This window comes from Crocodylus siamensis, chromosome 8, assembly GCF_052110815.1.
Source record: "Crocodylus siamensis isolate JL-2025a chromosome 8, ASM5211081v1, whole genome shotgun sequence".
NCBI lineage: Eukaryota > Metazoa > Chordata > Crocodylia > Crocodylidae > Crocodylus > Crocodylus siamensis.
The window spans coordinates 2,154,495-2,175,010 of record NC_143402.1 but is presented as its reverse complement, the minus strand read 5'-3'; the positions used below and the strand labels follow the sequence as shown (position 1 = coordinate 2,175,010).

The 20,516-nt window shown below is 52.2% G+C and overlaps 2 protein-coding genes across 2 annotated transcripts in view; one reads left to right on the top strand and one right to left on the bottom strand.

Moving 5' to 3' along the window:
* Positions 1-897: 897 nt before the first annotated feature.
* On the top strand, positions 898-11,447 carry FRMD7 (FERM domain containing 7). Its single transcript, XM_090060310.1, has 12 exons — positions 898-1,017; positions 2,167-2,271; positions 2,828-2,870; positions 3,181-3,214; positions 4,399-4,496; positions 4,901-5,015; positions 6,144-6,291; positions 7,408-7,503; positions 7,789-7,952; positions 8,713-8,781; positions 8,862-8,937; positions 9,671-11,447. The coding sequence occupies exons 1-12, from the start codon at positions 898-900 to the stop codon at positions 10,661-10,663; spliced, it is 2,061 nt and encodes a 686-aa protein (XP_089916436.1). The 3' UTR covers positions 10,664-11,447.
* Positions 11,448-13,563: 2,116 nt separating this feature from the next.
* The window catches only part of STK26 (serine/threonine kinase 26), a 52,145-nt gene continuing 45,192 nt past the window's right edge, over positions 13,564-20,516 (bottom strand). The window contains exons 7-11 of the mRNA XM_090060041.1: positions 20,047-20,195; positions 19,297-19,390; positions 18,794-18,856; positions 18,572-18,708; positions 13,564-16,887 (exon numbers count right to left, since the gene is read on the bottom strand). Coding sequence (XP_089916167.1) covers positions 16,866-16,887; positions 18,572-18,708; positions 18,794-18,856; positions 19,297-19,390; positions 20,047-20,195 — 465 coding nt within the window. The 3' untranslated portion in view covers positions 13,564-16,865. The remainder of the gene's footprint in view (positions 16,888-18,571; positions 18,709-18,793; positions 18,857-19,296; positions 19,391-20,046; positions 20,196-20,516) is intronic.

Genomic DNA, 20,516 nt, shown 5'->3' with positions numbered 1-20,516 from the left:
GGCCGGAAGAGACTCCGCGCGGCTTCGCTCTTACGCGGTACAGGCGAGAGCTTGAAGCTGTGCTAAAAAGAAAAGGGGAGACGTGGTAGCAAGGGCAGCACGGGCTGGGCATCATCAAATGGTAGAAAATGAGGGTTCAGAGGGAGCTCAGGAGTCGCAGGACCAGCCCCGACTGCATCCTCCCAGCCGCGGCTTTGTCTACCCGGGGCGTCAACACCTCCAAGGATGGAGACTGCACCGCCTCTCTGGGCAACCTGCTCCACTTTGCCACCCTCCTAGGGAGCAAGTTTTTCCTAATCTCCAACCTCAGTGTCCCTTGCTGCAGCCTGAGCCCATTGCTCCTTGTCCTGCATCTGCCCCCACTGAGACCAGCCCAGCTCCAGCCTCTGTGCAGCCCCCGGCAGGGAGGTGACGGCTGCTGTTCAATCCCCCTCGCTTCTCTTTGCCCGACTCAGTCAGCCCGGTCCCCTCGGCCTCTGGGGCCGGGTTGTGCGCCCACCGCTGCCCTGGCTCCTCGGCCTGGTCCCGGTGCCCCCCAGCCCATGGGTGTAACCCCTGCTCCCAGAGCCGCCCGCCCCGTCGCTGCTGGGGGGCACGGTGCTCCGGCCCCAGCTCGCGGCCCTCGGGCGGGGGGCCGGCCCGGGCAGCTCGGGGCTCTTCTAGCCCACCTCGCAGGCCCGTGTGGCACCAGGCCGTGGTCTCGCTTGGACACATGGGGGAGGGGACTCCAGGGCCCAAACCCCTTAGGACGCCCCCAGCCCCGGTGGGTTTTGTGCCACGCGAGGCGGGAGGCGGGAGGCTTCCTCCCGCCGCAGCCCACGGCCCGCCCGCCCGCAGGCCTGCTGTTTAATTAAATGCCTTTGCCATGGCAACCCCCAGCGCACATGATGTTTCCATATGCTAATGCTGCGCGCGGAGCAATCGTCTTCAGGAAACACCCCGGCATTGTCTGAACAAATCTGTCTCCGAAAACAGCTACGTTCTTCTTTTGAAGAGGCACTGAAACAAAGCTTTCCTGTTGGTTTGGTTTGGTTTTTTTTTTTAACATACCACATTTCTGGGAGCTGTGGAGCAAAAATGGCTAGTTTACTTTTTGCTCAGGAGCGCGTCAGCCCAAGAGCTGATCCGACGGCACGCGGCATGTCTTGCTCGCCTCTGCGCGCACGGCGGAGGCAGCAATGCTGCGCGCAAGACTTTGCCTCTGTGCGCAAGGCTGAGGCAGAGTATTTAGGTAAACTAAGGTAGTTATTTTAACTAAATAACTTGTGGTAGTTAAAATAAGGCTTTGCCCAGTTTTGGTGACAAAGGGGACACGTGTCTTTGCTCCAAAAGCGGTTGCTTGGGCACTCGTCAGGAACTCGGAAATGCTTCGGGGAGGATTCGTCTGGTACCCACGAGCCGCGCTGGAGTGAGGGTGGCGGGGGCGCCTTTGGGGTGCCTTGGTAGATAAGCCGTCCCAGGCTTTGTGTGGCAGGAGGTGACAAAATTGGAAATGTAGAGCATCCACTTATTGAGAACTGACTTTGAGCTGCTGCCCAGGTCCCCGGTGCCCAGCCACACACAGCGATAGATACTCGCAGCGCCCCAGAGAAACAGGCCTCTGCAAGGTGCCTCCTGGAGGACACCCAAAACAGGGGCTGTCACCGTCACACGTCACAGCCAAAGTGTGCACAACCAGAAGGAGGAAACCGTGCCTGTGTTAGTGGGTGTGTGCTGTGCATGCAGCTGCTCGCACAAGAGCTAGTTTTACATCGTTGGTGCAATTCCCCTGGCTCTACCAGAGTTATTCTCGGGTCTCGCTGGCACAAGCAAGGCCCGACTTGGGCACCAGGTGTGTCTTCTCGAGGCCGGTTAGTAAGAGGCTGGCTGTGGCTGGTGGTCGCAGCAGAGCCCCGGGACAAGGAGCAGGGACGGCCATGCACTGAAGGCACACCCAGCCATAGCCCGGGAACACAGCGGTTTCATTTATTTTCACCAAAATTAAACCTGGGCGCTGAATTTTCCTACAAATCCTTTGTCTGGAACCGACGCGCGTGGGGCACTGGCCCCTGCAGGCACCGGGAGCCCACGCGTCGCAGCCGCTCCGTACGGCTCGGGTCTCTCTCCGGAGGCTGTCGTGGCCTGACTCGCTGCTGCTCATCCTCTTTCTTTTTTTGTGTTCGTTAGCAAAAGTCTTGTGGAAAAGGCTTGTTCAGCCTGAGTTGTGGCCACCTCAACCTCGCCGAGAAGGAGTACTTCGGACTGGAGTTTCAAGGCCAGGCTGGGAATAATGTGAGTGATGTGCTTTGATTAAAGCCAAAAGCCAGCGACTGCAACATCCCCCTAGGCAACGTCAAGGTTAACCAGCTCATTCCTAACCCTCGAGTGCTTCCAGGTTTGGGAGCGCTGGAGTTACCGATACCGCTGGGGCTGTTCCTCCGGCGCAGCTGCTCCCGTTAAGGACAGTCGCCCATGCTGCTCTGGTCCCTGCCCAGGGCCTGAAGTGGCTCGAGTTTAGCGAGGCGATACGCGCCCAAAACCAGGGGCTTAGCATGGAAACCGTCAGGCGACCTTTGCTACGGGCTTGGCTTAAGGGAATCAGGGCAGCACGCGTGCTAATCCCTGACCCCCCCAGCGAGACAGGCGCGGCCCCGAAGTCCCCGGCCGACGGGTGAAGGAGGCAGAGCCACGAATACAGCCCCGGTGTCCCCACCCTAGCCCCGCACCCCGGCTGCAGGCCGCCCCGATGACGATGGGGCCATGGAGAGCGGGCTCTCCCCCGCGGCCCTGCCAGCACCCGCTGCTCCGTGACGTGTGGTCACCCCCTTCTCCCGCGCTGTCGTTGCAGGTGTGGCTGGAGCTGCTCAAACCCATAGCGAAGCAAGTGAAAAGTAAGTGTCTCGGGGCGAGAGCCAAGCTGGCTTGGGCGTCTCGCTTCGTCCTGCCGTTCCCTTTAAACCCCCTGCACGTGGGCCAGCCCGGTGCTGAGCGCCGGGCTCCAGCCCAGCCGAGCCCCCGCTCCGCCGGGCCACTGGCCTGGCGAGCACGGCGGCTGGCCCGCGGGCCCCGGCCCCGGCTTGCGGCGCGCGTGCGGAGATGTGTGACTGTGCTCCCCAGGCGCTGGAAAGCAAACTTATGAGGATGTTGTGTTTTAAGATCCTAAGGAGATTCTTTTCAAATTTATGGTGAAATTTTTCCCAGTGGACCCCGGACACCTGCGAGAAGAGCTGACAAGGTACAGTCTTATTCCCGGTCACTGGGTTTTTTGGGGGTATTTTTACATAGCTTCCAGTCTTTATAGGCTGCAAGCAGCTGGTGCATGCATGCTTTGTTAGAGGAAATAATGCCATGTTTTCAGCCTAAAGAGACCCACCCCCCCCAGCCACCCTCTCCTCCCAGGAGCACAGCTTTGGGCTTTGCAAAATTGTCTTTCTACTGCTTTATAAAGCAACAAACCAGTGCTCTGCCCAGTCCATTGGCTTTAATTTGCTGGAGGCCAGTGCACATGCAGAGCCGAAGTGTACTGGCTGCACGGCTCCCCTCCGGCGCACGTCGTGTGCCGTTAGAAAACGATGACGTGTGTGGCCCTTGCCTGGGGTAAAACCCAAGCTGTTTTCAGCCTGGTGGCTGCAGACAGCTTGAACTCAAAGCCCTGAGAGGCTTGCGCTGTGCTCTTTTGAGCCCAGAGCCGTGTTAACTCTGAAGCCTACAGAGGGGCACGCTGACCTTGCTGTTAGCCTTTTGGCTGATGAAACACCCAAGGGATGTGCTTTCTCTGCCATCCTGGGAGTGGGGTGGAGGGGTCCGGTGTCCCGTTTCTGCCCGGGACACCGGCGCAAGCAGCCGGATGGGAGGCAGGCAGGGACCTGACCGTCAAGGGACGAACAGCCAGGACGTTGGCTCCACTGACGGCTTTGCTCCCACTCTTGGAGCTGTCTCTAGCCTGCGCCGTGGGGCTGCCCTGAGCCCCTGTGGCAGGGCTGGGGTCTGATTTGGGGCAGCCTCCCAGGTGGTGATGCCCGGCACAAAGGGCTCCACAAACGCCCTTGCACCACTGCAGTGGCTTCCACTTCGTGGCATCTCTCGGGCACGGCTGTTAGCTCCGGCTTTGCTCCCAGCAGGGGCGAGGAGGCATGCCCCCTACACCGCCCGCCCCATAGCCGGGCTCCTTGCACAGCACCGTGGCAATCCCCGTGTGCCACGGTCATCCCGACTCTGCCCGCGGCCTCACGGGGTTGGCCCCGGCGTAGCCAGCCTCAGGGCGGACTGTGGCCACGCTGAACAACCCCCGCGGCGGTAGCAGGGCCTGGCAGGGCCTGGGCCCCATTCCCTCCAGCCCTTGCTTCGAGGCATGCCGGCAGCCTGGGCAGGAGCCAGCTGACTCGTGGGCTCAGGAAACCACGCTCTCCCGCCTTCCAGATACCTGTTCACCCTCCAGCTCAAGAAGGACCTGGCCGTGGGGCGGCTCCCCTGCAGCGAGAACAGCGCGGCCTTGCTGGTGTCGCACCTGCTGCAGTGTAAGCACGGCCGGCCCGGGCCACGCGCCACCGGGAAGTGCGGCGTGGCACCCCCGCCCCGACCGTGGGTTCGGCTGAAAGACTGCAGCAGTGGCCAGGAGCTTGCTGGAGAGCCAAACGGGGGGGGGGGGGCGTACTGAGGCCTATTGCTCTAGGTGCCTTCGCCCACTCCACCCTATTAGCGCCAAACCAGGGGACAGGGGAGGACACACGGCACATTTCCCCCAAATTACTCAGTAGTGGAGGTGGTGGAAGTGGAGCACCTGTACGGCCGTGCGCTGGGGTAAGCTGCTGGGCTGCGCCGGCCGCGAGGGGCGCTGAGCTCGGGGCACCCGCGGGACTGCCGCCCCAAAGCGGCCCTGTCATTTAGCGCCCTAACCGGCGCTCTCCATCTCGGGCTGCAGCGGAGCTGGGCGACTTCCACGAGGAGGCGGACCGGCAGCACCTGGAGACCCACAAGTACTGGCCCAACCAGGCCAGTCTGGAGAACAAGATCATGCACTATCACCGGCGACACGCGTGAGCCCCCGGCCCGCCGCCGCGACAGCCTGTGCGCGCGCGGGGCGGGGGGGCTGAGGGGGCAAGTGGGGGGGGGGGGCCCATAAGGACCAGCTGGGCATGAAGACGGTTTTGCAGAGCATGCACAGCTACTGAAAGAGGACCCGGGCGGGGGGGGGGGTGTGTGTGTGTGTGTGTGTGTGTGTGTGTGTGTGTGTGTGTGTGTGTGTGTGTGTGTGTGTGTGTGTGTGTGTGTGTGTGTGTGTGTCCAGCCCCTGCACCAGGCAGGAAAGACACCTGGGGTCAGGTGACCAGAGTAAAGTGACTGTCTAGTCTCCTCTTGAAGATTTCCGGGGTGAGATAGATAGATAGATATCTCTAAAGAAAGAGAGAGAGCAGGAGACACACACACACACACACACACACACACACACACACACACACACACACACACACACAGCTATATAGATAGATATACATATACACATATATACATAAACACACACACATAGAGAGAGAGTGTATACACTACACACACACACACAGTGTGTGTGTGTGTATATGTGTGTATGTGTATATGTACAGGTATATCTATAGATAGCTCTAGCTATCTATCTATATGTGTGTGTGTGTGTGTGTGTGTGTGTTTGTGTGTGTGTCTCTCTCTCTCTCTCTCTCTCTCTCTCTCTCGCCCTACACACACACACACACACACACACATATAAGCTCACCCTGGAAAACTTGAAGAGGAGACTAGCCAGTCACCTTGCTCAGGGTCACCTGACCCCAGTTGTCTTTCCTGCTCGGTGCAGGGGGCCGGACCCATGAAACTCTGAGGTCCCTTCTAGCCCCTGACAAGCTATGAATATTTTATACACACACACATATGTCTGCACAAGTGTGCATGTATGTGTACACACACAATAAAGCTATGCACGTACATGTACGTGCATGCAAGTATGTGTGTATGTATATGCACGTGTGTGCATTCATGCATGTCTGTCTATGCACACGCACATGTATATGTACGAATGTGTGTATATGCATATGTGAGTGCAGATGTGTGTAGGTGTATACTCCCTTGCTTGTGTGTGTGTGTTCTGACAATTAACATGTACCATCCTTATCACCCACCTCTGCCTCCCGCAGGGGGAAGACGCCGGCCGAGTCCGACATCCAGCTGCTGGACATAGCCCGGAAGCTGGACTCCTACGGGATCCGACCTCACCCGGCCAGTGATGGGGAAGGGACACAGATCAACCTGGCTGTCACCCACATGGGGGTCCTGGTGCTGCGGGTAAGGACAGCACCCTCCCACTCCCCCTAACATGCCCCCAAGCCTTGGCAGCCACGTGTGTCCTGCATCCCACCCTACCCTGGAGCCCCTTCCAGGCCGAGCGAGGTCTGGTTCTACCGCTTGGCGGCACTGGCGCTGACTGCCAGGCTCCCTGCTCACACGTCTGCTTGCTGCTGGCCTGCTGCCGCTGCCCTACATGCCACCCACACGCGTGCTGGCCTGACATGCCAGCCTCTGCCTCGCCGGTCACAGTGGCCTGCGGCTGTGGGTTGTCTCCACTTTGGGAGCTTTGTTTGTACCTTGTAAACGCCGGTGTCGCTCTGTCAGGCCTGCGTGTCGCAGGGCTGCTCCGCTCGCGCGCACTGTGTAATCTTCCAGCAAAAATAGCTACCTCGTGCCCAGGCAGCTTGGGCACACTATAATCAGGATGTATTTGCAGCATAACTACAGGCTCCTGCGGTCGCTGCGTGGCTCAGCCCTGGGACTGTGAGGTGTCTTGCACCCAATGACAGACCATCATTATTGGCGCCCTGTTACTAATTAGCACCGCTCAGCCAGAGCCTAAGTGAAGGCACATGCTCCTTATTGGCGTACAAATGACTCGGTGCCAGCCAAGCGTGGAAGTGCACAGGCCTGGTGTGGGTTTCCACATGTGGCGACACCAGTTTTGTGCACAGTTCTGCCGCGCTGTGACACAGGAGACTGGGCCCCCGGCGGCTGAGCCAGCCCATGGCACTGGTCTTAAGTAAAGGCATGCATGCAGCAGGTGGGATCTGAGCATTAAATCGCTTGCCCAGCGGGCTGGGACGAGAGCATCCTGACACTACCAAGGTCTGATCCTGCACCCAGGGGCTTGGGGCAGAGCCCACTGCAGTTAATGGAGCATGGGGAGTCATCTTTGCATCAGTGAAGTGGTCCTTGGGTCAGGTCCTGAGCACTCAGCAGACCCAGCATTTGCCCCCTGCTTGTCCCTGTCCCGCCTGCCTACCTCACAGGCACTGGAGGTGTGCAGATACCCAGCTGGGAACCAGCCTGATGCCAGCAGGGGTATTCAGAGCCTGCTGGGAGGGTGCTGGGGCCCTGTGAGCCCTGGTAACTGGGGCTCTGCCATTGCAGGGCAACACCAAGATCAACACCTTCAACTGGGCCAAAATCCGGAAGCTGAGCTTCAAGCGGAAGCACTTCCTCATCAAGCTGCACGCCAACGTGTCCGTGAGTAGCAGGGCACTGCAGGGCTGGGCCTCCATGAGCTCTGCCACAGCGGTCATGCCATGATGCCACCGGGGTCCTCAGCTGCGGGGTGAGGTCTCCTCTCCCTGCCTCAGGATGCTCTGAGGTGTGGGAGCTTGGATGAGCCCAGCCTGCCATGCCATGCAGCCCTGGCTACCCCCTGATGCCAGCCAGGGCCGGGCTGGACACATCGGGGCAGATGCCACTCAGTGGTTTCCAGCCACTTGCCATGCGCTGCCCCATGTGTCACACGCATGTTGCCCGCAGGCGCTGTGCAAGGACACGCTGGAGTTCAGCATGGCCAGCCGGGACGCCTGCAAGGCCTTCTGGAAGACGTGCGTCGAGTACCATGCCTTCTTCCGGCTCTCTGAGGAGCCCAAGTCCAAGCCCAAGGCGCTGCTCTGCAGCAAGGGCTCCAGCTTCCGCTACAGGTGACTGCCGCGGCTGGGTCCCGCGAGCTCTGGGGCACCCTTGAGGGCAGACAACGCGCGAGGGGCGCACACCTGTGGGAGGAAGCCAGTGAGACCCACCTTGGTCTTCCCATGGGGGCATAGCCCATCTCCAGGAGTAGACCTAGGATTTTGCAGGGGAGGGGGGAGGTGCAGCTGGTGAGGTGCAGTACCCTATGTAACACAACACACATTTTTTTTCCCTCTGAGTAAGAAGAAACTAAGAGCTTTACTAACACGCCAAAGCCCTAGGGTGGCAGGTTTCCAGTTAGGATTGCAGCAAAAACCACTGGGATGTCATTGGCACGGGTTAAAAACAGCCTGCAGGGCTGTGAAATAGGAGCTATATGACCAGGAGGAGCCAGCAGACAGCGGAAGGGCAGAACAAAGGCCAGCTGGCTGCGGGGTACATCAAGACCATTACAAAGAAGAGAGGGGTGTCATTAATGCCCGCAGATGAAGAGCTTAGCAGGAATCAGGGAGATGATAATGAGCCCTGAAGGCGACTCCCTCTGTGCTGCTGGACTTGAAAGACCACTGGCTTTGCCAGGCAGCTGTTTTTAAAGCTTGGGTGGAGCAGGGCATCCAAAATGGGGCATGCACTGGTGTGGCTCTCCCCCACTGCCCCTGCAACGGCCAAGCGCTACCTCCGTCGGCTCCTGCCCTGGCCAGCAGCCTGTGACCTGAGGTTATTGCTGTGCCAAGGCCTGCAGGGTTTGCTCACGCATGCGTTCTCTGGCAGCGGGCGAACCCAGCGGCAGCTGCTGGAGAACGGGAGCAAAGGGAAGCTACGGAGCCTGCCCTTTGAGAGGTACCGGGGGGGTGGTCAGGGCAGCAGGGCAGGAGTGGTGGGGTGCCCGTGTGCCTGACGCGTGCCTCTCGGCTCTGCAGGAAGCACTGCGCCGCCCGCTACAGTGAGAGGCAGTGCCGCTCTTCGCCAGACCTCCTCACCGATGTCTCCAAGCAGGTAGGATGCCACCCCAGCCTGCTCTGCACAGCCCGTGTGAACGTGGGTGCCTGGGGGGGGCACTGAGTCCAGCCTGTGCCATCACAGCCCCTTGCTGCCAGCCAGTCCTGGATGCTTCCCCTCCAGCCTCGCAATGGAGATGACTGACACGTGTAATGCAGGGCAGCCCCCAAGCTGCTCTCAGGGGCAGCAGGATTGGACCCAGAGCAGCCAGGGGTGATGCTGTGCAGTGCAGTAGCCCTCACCTCTCTGCTGTCTGGCCTCACACCCCCTCCCCGCCCCGGGTGCCTACAGGGAACAGCATCCTTGGTGACACAGATGCACCCACTCCTTGCTTTGTCAGAGGGAAAGGAGGCTCCTCCCCCGCCGCACCTGCACCCACCAAGCCTTCACATGCACGTGGCGCTCTCTTTTGTGCATGCGTGTGAACACACACACACACACACACACACACACACACACACGAATATGAGAGCTCTCTCACGCACATGCACACACCCAAGCAGATGCACACACACATACATGAGCACACGTACATACAGAGCTCTGTCTCCCAGACAGCTCTCTCATGCACATGCATGCACGCGCGCGCGCGCGCACACACACACACACACACACACACGCACACGCACACACACACACACACACACACACACACACACACACACACACCTTTGGCTGATAGGAGGTGGGGGCTCAGTGCCTGAGGACACGTACCTGCCTGTCTCCCCAGGTGGAGGACCTGCACCTGGCCTATGGCAGCAGCCGGGGCGGCTACCGGGCGGCCAACGGGGCACACGCCTCGGCGCCCACGCTGGACAGCCGGCGCCGCAACTCGGCGGTGGAGGTGACCTTCACGGCCGAGCTGGAGCGCTCCCGGCCCGAGGCCGACCCTGCGCGGCTGCCCCACTCCTGCAGCAGCGCGGCCTTCCCCTGGGTCTACGCCGAGCTGGAGCGCGAGCGCGACTGGGAGCTTGCCGAGGCCTTGGGCCCGAGGGGCCCCCTCACCTCCTTCCAGCCCAGCCACAGCAAGAGCACGTCCGTGGGCAACATGCGCGAGGCAGCCGCCCGCCCGCTAACCTACACCGACGTGCCCTACGTGGCCCCGGAGCCCACGGCCCCACAGGTTTTCTTCTACGTGGACAGGCCGCCGGCGCTGCCGCAATTCAGCCCCACGCTGGCTGCCACCGAAGAGGCCACGAAGACGTCCGCAAGGCCCTCCAAGCGAAGCCCGAGCCTGGCCAGGATGTGGGAGCCTATGCTGGAGCCTCCGGCCCAACTGGGTGGCAGCAGCATTAGCCCCGAGGAGGAGGAGAGCGGTGCCCTGGGCGGCGCTGACTACGGCGTCCAGGAGCAGCCGCCCAAGCGGTCGTGGAGCCAGTCGGACATGAAAACCCTCCGCTTCCCCTACGGCTCAGAGTTTCGGCCGCTAGGCCCCTGCCCCGCGCTCACCAGCCGCAAGGGCACGGTGCTGCGGTATGTGCTGGCCCCGCCACCCCCCCCGGAGCGGTACGTGGGCAGTGGCACCGAGTCCAGCGACTCCGACCCTGACCTGCTGGCCACCGACTACGGGGTGCTGTACGGGCGGGCGATGCGCTCGCCCCTGGCCCGTGTGCGACTGTCCTCGGGCAGTCTCCAGCTGGACGAGGAGGACGAGGAGGTGGCCGCGGCCACGGGCGGTGCCGAGAGCAGGACGGCACCTGGCACGTCCAGTTATTACACCTAAGGGGCAGGCGGAGCACAGGGCAGGGGCTGGTGGGTTGTTGGTGTTGTGCAAGTGCAAGTAGCTGTAGCGGATGTGGTACTGAGGGCCACGCAGCGCACCCACTCCTCGTGTCCCAGCTGGCATGTTCTCCCCCTCGTGCCCCGGCCACCGGCCTGCATGGTGGAGACCCCCGTGCCCTTCCTGCTGCTGGTCGTGGTGGAAAGCATCGAGAGGCGCAGGTGTGATAGTTTCCTTCGGCTCCAGGAGCTGAGAGATGATGGCATTGATGAGCCTGGCAAAAGTTTGTGTTCGGACGTGAATGTGTTGAGAAAGAGCTCGTCCCAAGAAAGGCAGAGGTGTGTGGGGCTGCACAAGTGTCCGGGTTAAAGCCCTAGGACTACCCTGCATCCCTCGCAAACCTGCCCGCTGCCTGGTCCTCGAGCAATTCCCAGCTTGGCATCGCGCTGCTGGCTCCAGTTCCAAGAGGAGCTAAATTCTAGCTCCCTTGGCCCCAGCCCTCTGCCTTCCACCTAACAGGATCCTCCTGCCCCTGGGCTTGCTGGGAGGAGGAGAACAGCAGCACTCCCACCCCACCCCACCTTCAGTCCTGTACCCTACTCTGCACCTCCTGCTCCTCAGCACGGCTTTATCCAGACCCCTTTGCTTCTAAGGCAGCAGCCACTGCCACGAGCCACATGCACTCGGGCTTGGTCTCAGGTTCCTGGTGACCCTCGGGGCTGTGCAGAGGAGCAGAAAGGGCTCTGCTTCTGCACTTTGCCAGGACGCTGGGGAGATGCAGGGTCAAGCCCCCTCTGAAGGAAGACGGCCTGCAAGGGAGCTGAGGGCCTCAAGCACAGTGTGGGGGAGGATGGGGGGGAAGAGCCCTCTGCTGCATCACAGCTGTCCTGGGAGGTTTGGGGTATTCCCAGCATCATAAGCAGGCAGGGGCAGCTGCACAGAAACCCAAGCCCATGGCTCTGCATTACCTCCCACCCTCCAGGTGTCTATCTGAGGGCATGGGGAAGTGAACACCCACTGGGGACCACTTCCAATAGGTGCATTTTAGAGACTGCTGCTTGCAAGTCCTGTGGTCAAGCACTTCAGCTCAGGACCTGCAGCCCAGCTCCAGCTTCAGAAGACAGCAAGGCTTGTGTCTCAGACACCAGCGCACAAGCAGTACTACCCTCCAAGGGAGATTTCTTTCAAGGCGTTTTGGTACCAGAGAGGCTCTTTGCTCCATAAAGTCGTGCAACTTACAGGAGGAGGAAAGGTGGCTGTAACCAGCTGCGCGCCCATCCTTCCTTCCCTGTTTTTCCTGGATCAGATGAGGTGTGCTGCCGCAGGTCAAGAGAGAAGAGGAAGCACCATGTATGCAAACAGCTGACATAAAAATGCAAGTTCTCAAGCATTTGAGCAGTGCCAACACTCAGCAGGCACAGGTGGAGGGAAGAGCCCTTTTCTTAAGTCATTGTACAAATATTGTCCCCAAAACCAAATGACACCTTTTGGGGGAGGGGGAAGGAGCTGCAGAACCAAACCAAGAGGGACCTCAAGCTGCTGGGTTCTGTACATCTGTACACACACGGAAGGCTGTTGGACTCGACCGTAACAGTAAGCAACAGGGGCCACTTCGGTCTAGGGGAGGAGAGCCAGGCCATCCTCCTACGGTTTGCTGGGAGTGCACTCAATTCAGAGAGACGACCTGGCTAACAGGGTACCACCTTCCCTGGGTGTATTTGTGGCACTCTGTTCTTCGTGCTACTGCTCGAGAAGATGGACAATAAATGCATCACAGAAAGGCCACCCTCTTCTCTGCTTTTTTGGTTTTCACTTTCCAGCGACAGCAGAGTCAAACCAGTCTTGCTGGAACCAGCATGGCAAATGCCCGGGCGTTGCAGCTTCCTGCTCATTGTTCTGCCAAGGGTGGGTGCGTCTCGGGCACAAGGCACACCCAGGGAAACCGGCAGCAAGCGCTGCAGCCACATCTCTTTCCCTAGCAGACAGAATAGGACCTGGCAGCACAAAGGGGCAGAGGCAGAGGCAGAAAGGTGAGAGATCATACTTAAAGAGGTGCAATGGGGAGGGTTTCTCATTTCCAAAATTGGGGAATGCCATGACTACTTGCGACCTGGGTCCCACTGCCTGTTAGCCTCCCCACTGCTTGCTGTAGCACCAAGGAGTGCATAGGATGAAGGAGCAGTGGTTTACAACACCGTGGACCACTCCAAGTGCATGAGAAAAGGCACCAGGAATGGGAAGGTGATGAGGCCTTATCCCCCAACACTACAACAAGGAAAAAAAAGAGGCTGGAAACCCACCTAGAATGTGTTTCAATTGATCCTGCTCTCCCCCCCTAGGAGCACAGGATTGATCCCCACTCCTGCCCTGCCAACTGGGCACAGTCTGCAGGCTTCTGATCCCCTCCATCCCTCAGGAGCCAGGATAATCTGGCCTCCCATCTGTAATCCAGGCAGGATGCCCAGCACTTAAACGCGAGAGAAGGGCTGGTGGCCTCGACAGCTGCTATCCGCAGAACCAACACTGAGCGAGGGGGAACAAGGACACACTGACCTATTTTGTTATCAATGGGCCTGCGCAAAATAAAGTAGGATGCATGGAGACGGGCTGCTTCAGAGGGAAACAGCTTGGTTTAACTGAGGTTACCAAATATACCCCCTGCTTAACAGAAGTATTTAAAATTCCAAGATTAGCAGCAAAAGACCCAACAGACCTTTAGTTCAGATGCCTACATGGGGAAGTCACAAGATACAACTTTTACACAATGCTGCAGTAAGGTTTAAGGGTGTTTGGCGGTTCAGTCATCAATTCAAATGATCTAGAGTGCACCTATTATGCTTCCGTATTTTAAAATTAAACCTCGTTTATGAAATTGGCAAGCCAACATACATACTAAGAGCAGCTTTGCAAAGAGGAAAACAATTTTATTCCAGTGTTAAATCATGTAACAGCGTGATAAAGCCAGGCCTTTAACAATGGCTAAACTTTGTGCAAACACATCAAGAATCTATGTACTTTCTATTCACTAAGCATTCACTTGAACGTAAGAACAGTTTTTTTACTCTTAGTACGTGTACACTGTACAGAACCTTGTTGGAGGAAAAAATTGGAGACAAGTAGAATTAAGAGATTTCAGGAACAGCGATTACAATGACAGAGGAGTCTGATACCCAGGAACAAAACACATACGTTTCTAACCCGCATTTCATATTATTTTCCTAAATGACTAAAAATGTCAATTTTCCTCAATGCACAGCTGGGAGAGAAGCTAGAAGATGGTCCCTGCATGAATACTGTGATATATTCTTCGGTCAGCTACTTAATACTGCTGATTAAGTTATGGTTGGTCAATACCTAATACACGGCAGGGGGAACAATGATTCACAAAACTGTAATGAGGGCATCCATTCATAGTAAGAAGTAAAATAGATTCTTATATGACGCATAGTGCTTCAGCAGAGCAAATCCCACCTGCGATACAGTACAGCTGTGTTCTTTAGGACAGCACTAGATAGTAACAAGGTTTTTATAAACAAGAATACATCTAGCCCCACAACATCCCCGTGAGGTAGGTAAGCATCATACCCATTTCCCAAGGAAAAAGGAGGCACAGGAGTTCAAGTGACTTGGTTCAGGTCACACAGCAAATACGGGGCAGGCTGAGGCAGGAATAGATTTCTGTTTCCCCAACTGTGCACTCCCTGCTTTGGCCACCCAAAGGATTCGCTCGCAGTTGCATAGATTAAAGCCCCATGCTTCAAGAAGATGTAGCCCCCAGTTACAAAATTCAAGTCATTTGTGTCGTTTTTCCATTGGCCCCATAAAAAAAGCACTTCATTGAGAGGAAGTGTCATGGAATTCAAGACACAAGGATTTTAATTCTGAGAAAGAAACCTGTTGGCGTTTGAAGCGAGGCTTTTGGCAATGAGATTGCACAAGGTAAGAGTCGACTGTGGCACGGTGCTTTCTTTATCGTGAATCTGAACTAGGAGTTCACAACACCGCTGGGACACACTGACATGGCTACAATTATCACCAGTGCTGTATGACTGCATGCTGGAGGACTAAGAGACTGCTCTTTCGGCAGGAGATCAACTGAACCCTGGAGCTGCTCCACATAGCTTGCGTTCCACGCTGGATAAGGCCGGCAGGCGTCCTTTGGACAAGGACAGCAGACAAGAAACACTTCCCGAAACTATATGTGCATCCCCGTAGAAGGAGAAGTTTTGTTTAAGTAGCAAACTAAGTTGGAAAAAGGTAGGTCAATATTTATGCACATTACTTAAATCCAAAATAAAATGCACAACAAAGCAGTTTCATGAAAGTTTACAGAACTTAAATATTTATTTTTAAACCATTTAACCCCTCCCTCCAAAAACCCAATGAAATAAGCTTAATCTATCAACAGATTTACAGGACTAACAACTACATAAGCTATAGGAGCACTACAATTTGTTTCTGTGATGCAGTTATTTTGTAAAGCTTCAGATCAACTGTATTTACAACTTTTGCTGCTTTTACATTTATAAAAATATTTATTTAATCCATAACATTATTGTTTTCAAAAACTATTTCCAGACTTTTTCTCAGATATAAATTCTAATTGAGTTTCAGTTATAGAGCAGATGAACGTTTTCAACAGAAACATTTCTTTAAAATTAAAACAAGGAGTTAAAAGTAATTTTTACAGTGTAGGCACCATTGAAAATAATTGTCCTTGGCATATCTAACCACCATCTCTTACAAGTGTCCTTTTATACAAAAGGATGTAATGGCAACTTTTGACTCAAAAATGCAGTACTTGCTTGCACTTGCACACCATTACTTTTTCAATATTTGGCAGATATATTTCAGATTCTTTAAAATGACTTTTGTGCAAAAACAAAATAAACACATCCAGCCTTTATCAAAAATAAATTTATACCCCACAGTTCCACAGCTAAGTACTGAAAAACAATCCCAGTTCAAAACTTCAGCATAATATACATACTGGGTTGAAAAGGAAAAAAAAAAAGAGGAGGCTATTACCACATCTAGCAGTACCATAAATATAGGAGTTGAAAGCAATTTTATAGTCTTACCTACTATTTATGAAAAAAATCATTCCGTATTGGACAGTACTACCTTTGTGAAAGAATATCTATAACTCAGTTATTTGCATATTAACTTGTAAATACATATTTAAAATACACTTTCAGAAAACAAATTATAAACAAATTATGCCAACGTACTGTCTTTAATGTACTTTAAGAACCAAAGTGTATAAATATATTACAGGAAAACAATACCACCACACAAAACGCTGGTGTTATACTTATACCTGCTTGTGAGGTATTTATCATGTGATGCTCAGCTCCCCACCGGCTCTCTCCCACCCAGCCATATGATGCGTTGTACTCAAAGGAAAACAACTTGAAAGTAATTTGGACTTCAGTTTTTGTCCATTATTGCCAAAAGCCCCCACCCCCTCAACTGTATTGCTTTAAAATTTCCTACCATGATGAATAAGATTTAATTACTACTTCAAAACCTGTTCTAAAAGGTAATACATATACTGTACATCAGGATATACCTGTTGCTACATATCACCCGCAAACTATTGACATATTGCTCTCAAATTATATATAATCATAGAGCTGCCTAAAATACTGTACCAATTCAGAAGTAAAGAAGATACTGTCGCAGGCTTCATTTTCAGGGCATGATAAAACTACGGTGGTTGAAGCAGGAGCTACAGCAACAGCCTAGCCGCTACGTTATGTTTTGAATACTCTTGTGAAAAAGCTAGTTCTGAAGCTTGTTAGTGACTTACAAAAGTTTAACATATGAATACAAAAGACCTGTATGTTTCCATCTGTGTACAGTAACAAAAATAGCATAAAAACATATTGTACTTGCACTTCCTATCAACTAAAGTAATGGTTATATCTAACAGCAAAACTGCACCTCAACATTTATCAGATTAAACAGGTGAAACTACAATATTAAAAGTTGTTCTTTACAAAATAATTTCCTGAAAATATAAAACCATGTACACCATCACAAAATAGTTGAGTAGGTTCTTCCATATCCTTGATCATCATCAATATGTTGCAAAGATCCAAAAGGCACAAGGAGTCAAGAGCTAAGCACTGCCAAGCTTGAAGTAGTTTTGGTGGGTTTCACTGGGTCCATATGAAACAGCAGTCATTTGATGGGAAGTCTCTTAGGAGTCATTCACAGACAACCTATAAATGAAACCGTGCAAGTAGGAATTGTGTTAACATTTTGGTATGCAGCATGTGAATGACACTGGACTTCAGCATGTATAGTGATTACACAATTGCTTTTTCAAAGTGCCTGACATCTTCTGTCAAAAAAGCCAATCTAAGCTGCTTACATTACTTATAAATAAAAAAAAAAAACAACTCCTTTTCAGTAAGAAACTAAATAAATGGTCACATTAAAATTGCCAAGTAAACAAAAATGAATATTGATTTTACCAGTATATTTCTGTTTCAGTAACACGAGACTTGTAAGTAAGAGCTTTCTGAAGAGGAATTAATTCAAGGGGGCATCCATTTATTTTTTTTACCGTCCCTGGGGGATATGGAGCATAAGTTGGGGCATTGATCTCTACCAAAGTATGTGTATATAGAGAAATACAAAGCACTTAGATGGCAGATTCAGAATTTGGTAAATAAAAGGCAATGAATCAGCATGACTGGACACTTCATGCACTGCATCTCACAAAACCTTCACCTGACAGATCTCATTCAACTGGCTATAGGGACAAAAGTAACTTCTACTATTCCACCTTAGGCTGGAATGTGATGAGCGTGTGTACTTAGTCAGACATGCAAAATCATTTCTAACAAATGCCACTTTTACATGCTTTTAGGAAGAATGGCACAGCATCTTTATCTGCTACAGCTACTCCTCGCTTAGCGTTGTAGTTACATTCTTGAAAAATGCGACTAAGCAGAACAACGTTAAGCGAATCCAATTACGTCACAATAGCTACCTACTAGCAGGTAGCAGCCAAACAACACTATAACCAAACACTGCGCGACTTTAAAGGAGTAAGAGTAAAACGTTAACCAGGACAATGTTAAGTGAGGAGTACCTGCATACAGTTACTAACATCAATGCTTATACAATGCTTTATACTGAACTTTCTGGCATTTCATTTATTTTTGAACACCTACTGCCCTGGTGGCCTAGTACTGTTACTTACAGATATTTTTCTCTCTTTTCTTTAAGAAGTTTGGCAACAGAGATTGTAACCAGCTTTTCCTAACACTTCCTATTAAGAATTCCTGCAACTTTATTTCAGTTGCTCTAACTCCTCTGGTATTTAGAGCAGCCTTTCAAAATGTGATGGGGAAAAACTGCTAGCATAAAGAAGGGCCCCCTTTTTACCCCATAACAGTATGTATGATTTACAAGAGATGCAAGATCCTGACAGAGCACTTTTCTGCCTTATATACCTCCCCACTTAAGAATGACTGCAGCTGGCTCAAACAAGGGAGCACAAACATCCTAAGACTAGACCCAAACCGCTTCTGCCTCCTCTGGGAACACCTGGAAGCTGCCCAAAACTGCTAAGGCAGGCTGACTGGGGAAGGAACACCCCTGCCTGGGTTGCTATAACCAGTGTTCAGGTAGTGCACAACACAAAAGGTTCAACCCATTCTACCTGGGTGTACCCCATGGATCAGAAGATTTCATCTACTCAGGAAAAGGAACGGGCTTATGGAGCAAACAGCATACTAGGCCACATACCCTTGCCTGTATGCTTTGTGACAGAAGTAACATCATATGGGGAGGTGTCAATCCCCTGTTCCCTCACTTTTGAGAGCTTAATGTTGAAGCCTCTTTTTAAGCATATAATATTTGGATGTGCACTTTTAAAATAAATCTGGAACTTACTTCTGAAATTTCTCCATAAGTTTCTTCACCATCTTATCTGTGATCCCTGGACATGCAGCTTCTGCCATATTGATGCTTTTCTCAAGTTCTTCAATTGCTTTCCTTCGGCTAGCATTATTTGTGTCCTGCTGTTTAAGCTGTGTGGCAGATCAACACAACTTCAGGTTAAGAAGTATCAAGTGTTTGTGTGAAAATTTAAAAGCTGGCTGAATTAAGTCTTACCTCAGCAAACACAGGGGTGATTATCAAAGATAAACAACTCAGGGTTTTCACAACGTCTTGATCCTAAAGATTAGCAAAAACATACATATTAAATATGAAGTACACGTGTGTGTTTCCTTCCTCATTTTGGCAGACCCCTTGCAAAACAAATCACAAAATATACATCACACATTTTACATGGCATGGGAATAGATGTTTATGTCTGAGCGACGCCATTTTATATTCACTTCATTTTATTTCTATACCTGTGGAATTTTAGGTAACCTTTCATAATTAAGATGCTATGTTATATTACTAAAACACAGCATTTTTCTCTATGACTGGAACTGCCAGAGACCCAGGGCACCATGCTTAAGTGTTGTGGAGAAAAATGTATCTTTTTCATAAGAGATTCAAATTCAAGTACTGAAATCAAAGCCCACCTGACTTCATTTTTAGTTAAAATTGTTAATCACATTGCTTCAAAAAGGTATTAGTAAAGAATTATTTCAGAGGCTACATACTGTCCCATTCTGCAGTTTCTTTGCATCTGGCTTCTTTCGAACTGTAGTAAAACTCCACTCAGGATGAGAATGATTTTCTTTGTTGCTCGACTCCCTAAAGAAAGTTACAGTAACAGTGATCATCAACACGCATGATGTGAACCATCAAGGACAATTTGCTAACTAAACTGCGCAGCTAGTGTAACTTGAGCTAAAAAAGTAAAAAAGGGCATGTTTATGGCATGTTAAGTGAAGTTTACCAGATTTTGTTGCTAGGACATGAGAGGCCAAGTTACAACTTAAAGCCAGCTCTGTGGAGAAGGAAGAGCTCATTCTAAAACACGATCCCCATTTATTAGGCTGTGCAAACAGAGAGAGACCTGATGTGCCAAAAATATGACTTGCAGACTTCATCTTCCCTGGACACTGCTGGCAGCTGTGCAAGCTTCTTCACACGCCTCGTTCTTGCCCTTCACTACTTCTGTACCAAACTGTTGGCATTTTGGTAGCAAAGAAAGTGTCCGCTAGGGGCTAGACCGAGACCATGAAATACTGATCATTGGAGTGGGGTTTGAATTTAGTTTCTAAAGAAGCAAGACAGATTGTACAAGTTGTATTTATAGGCTCTATTTCAAGAAAAATCACCCCCTGCAGGGCTGCAGCTAAATGCAGTCCCTACAGAGCTGTGGCAGTGAAGAACAAGAGCAAGGGGCACACTAGCACATTAGTACAGCTTTTCTAAAAGTTACTAAACTACTAAAATGCACTTACGAATCAGAACCATCAGAATCTGTTTCATCACTACTGTGCCCTTCAGCCTTCCACCTCTTAAATCTATCAATCAGTTCCGTCAGGTATGAAGTCTTCTTGGCATTTTTCAGAATGAATTTGTGCTTCAGGAGTTCTTTTGCTGTAGGGCGCTGTAAGAGACACTTGGATATTTAAATTTACCATACATAAAGGTCATTGTGATGTCAAATAATTACCCACCATGAAAGCTCATCTGCTAAACCCAGAATTGAACATTTACATGCTAACAAGAGCTTCCAAGGAGCCATTACAACTGAGACAATACATGAAATATATTAGTCTTCCATACAAGATAAAAAACACAGTGCTGACTGAAGAAACCTCTCTGATAATGTGCTTTGTAACCCAGAACCCAGTTGTGTTGGTCTTGTTCAACATACTTCTATTCTTATCTGTATGACTAACTCTTCCAGTGCTTTAGAAAGCTGTCC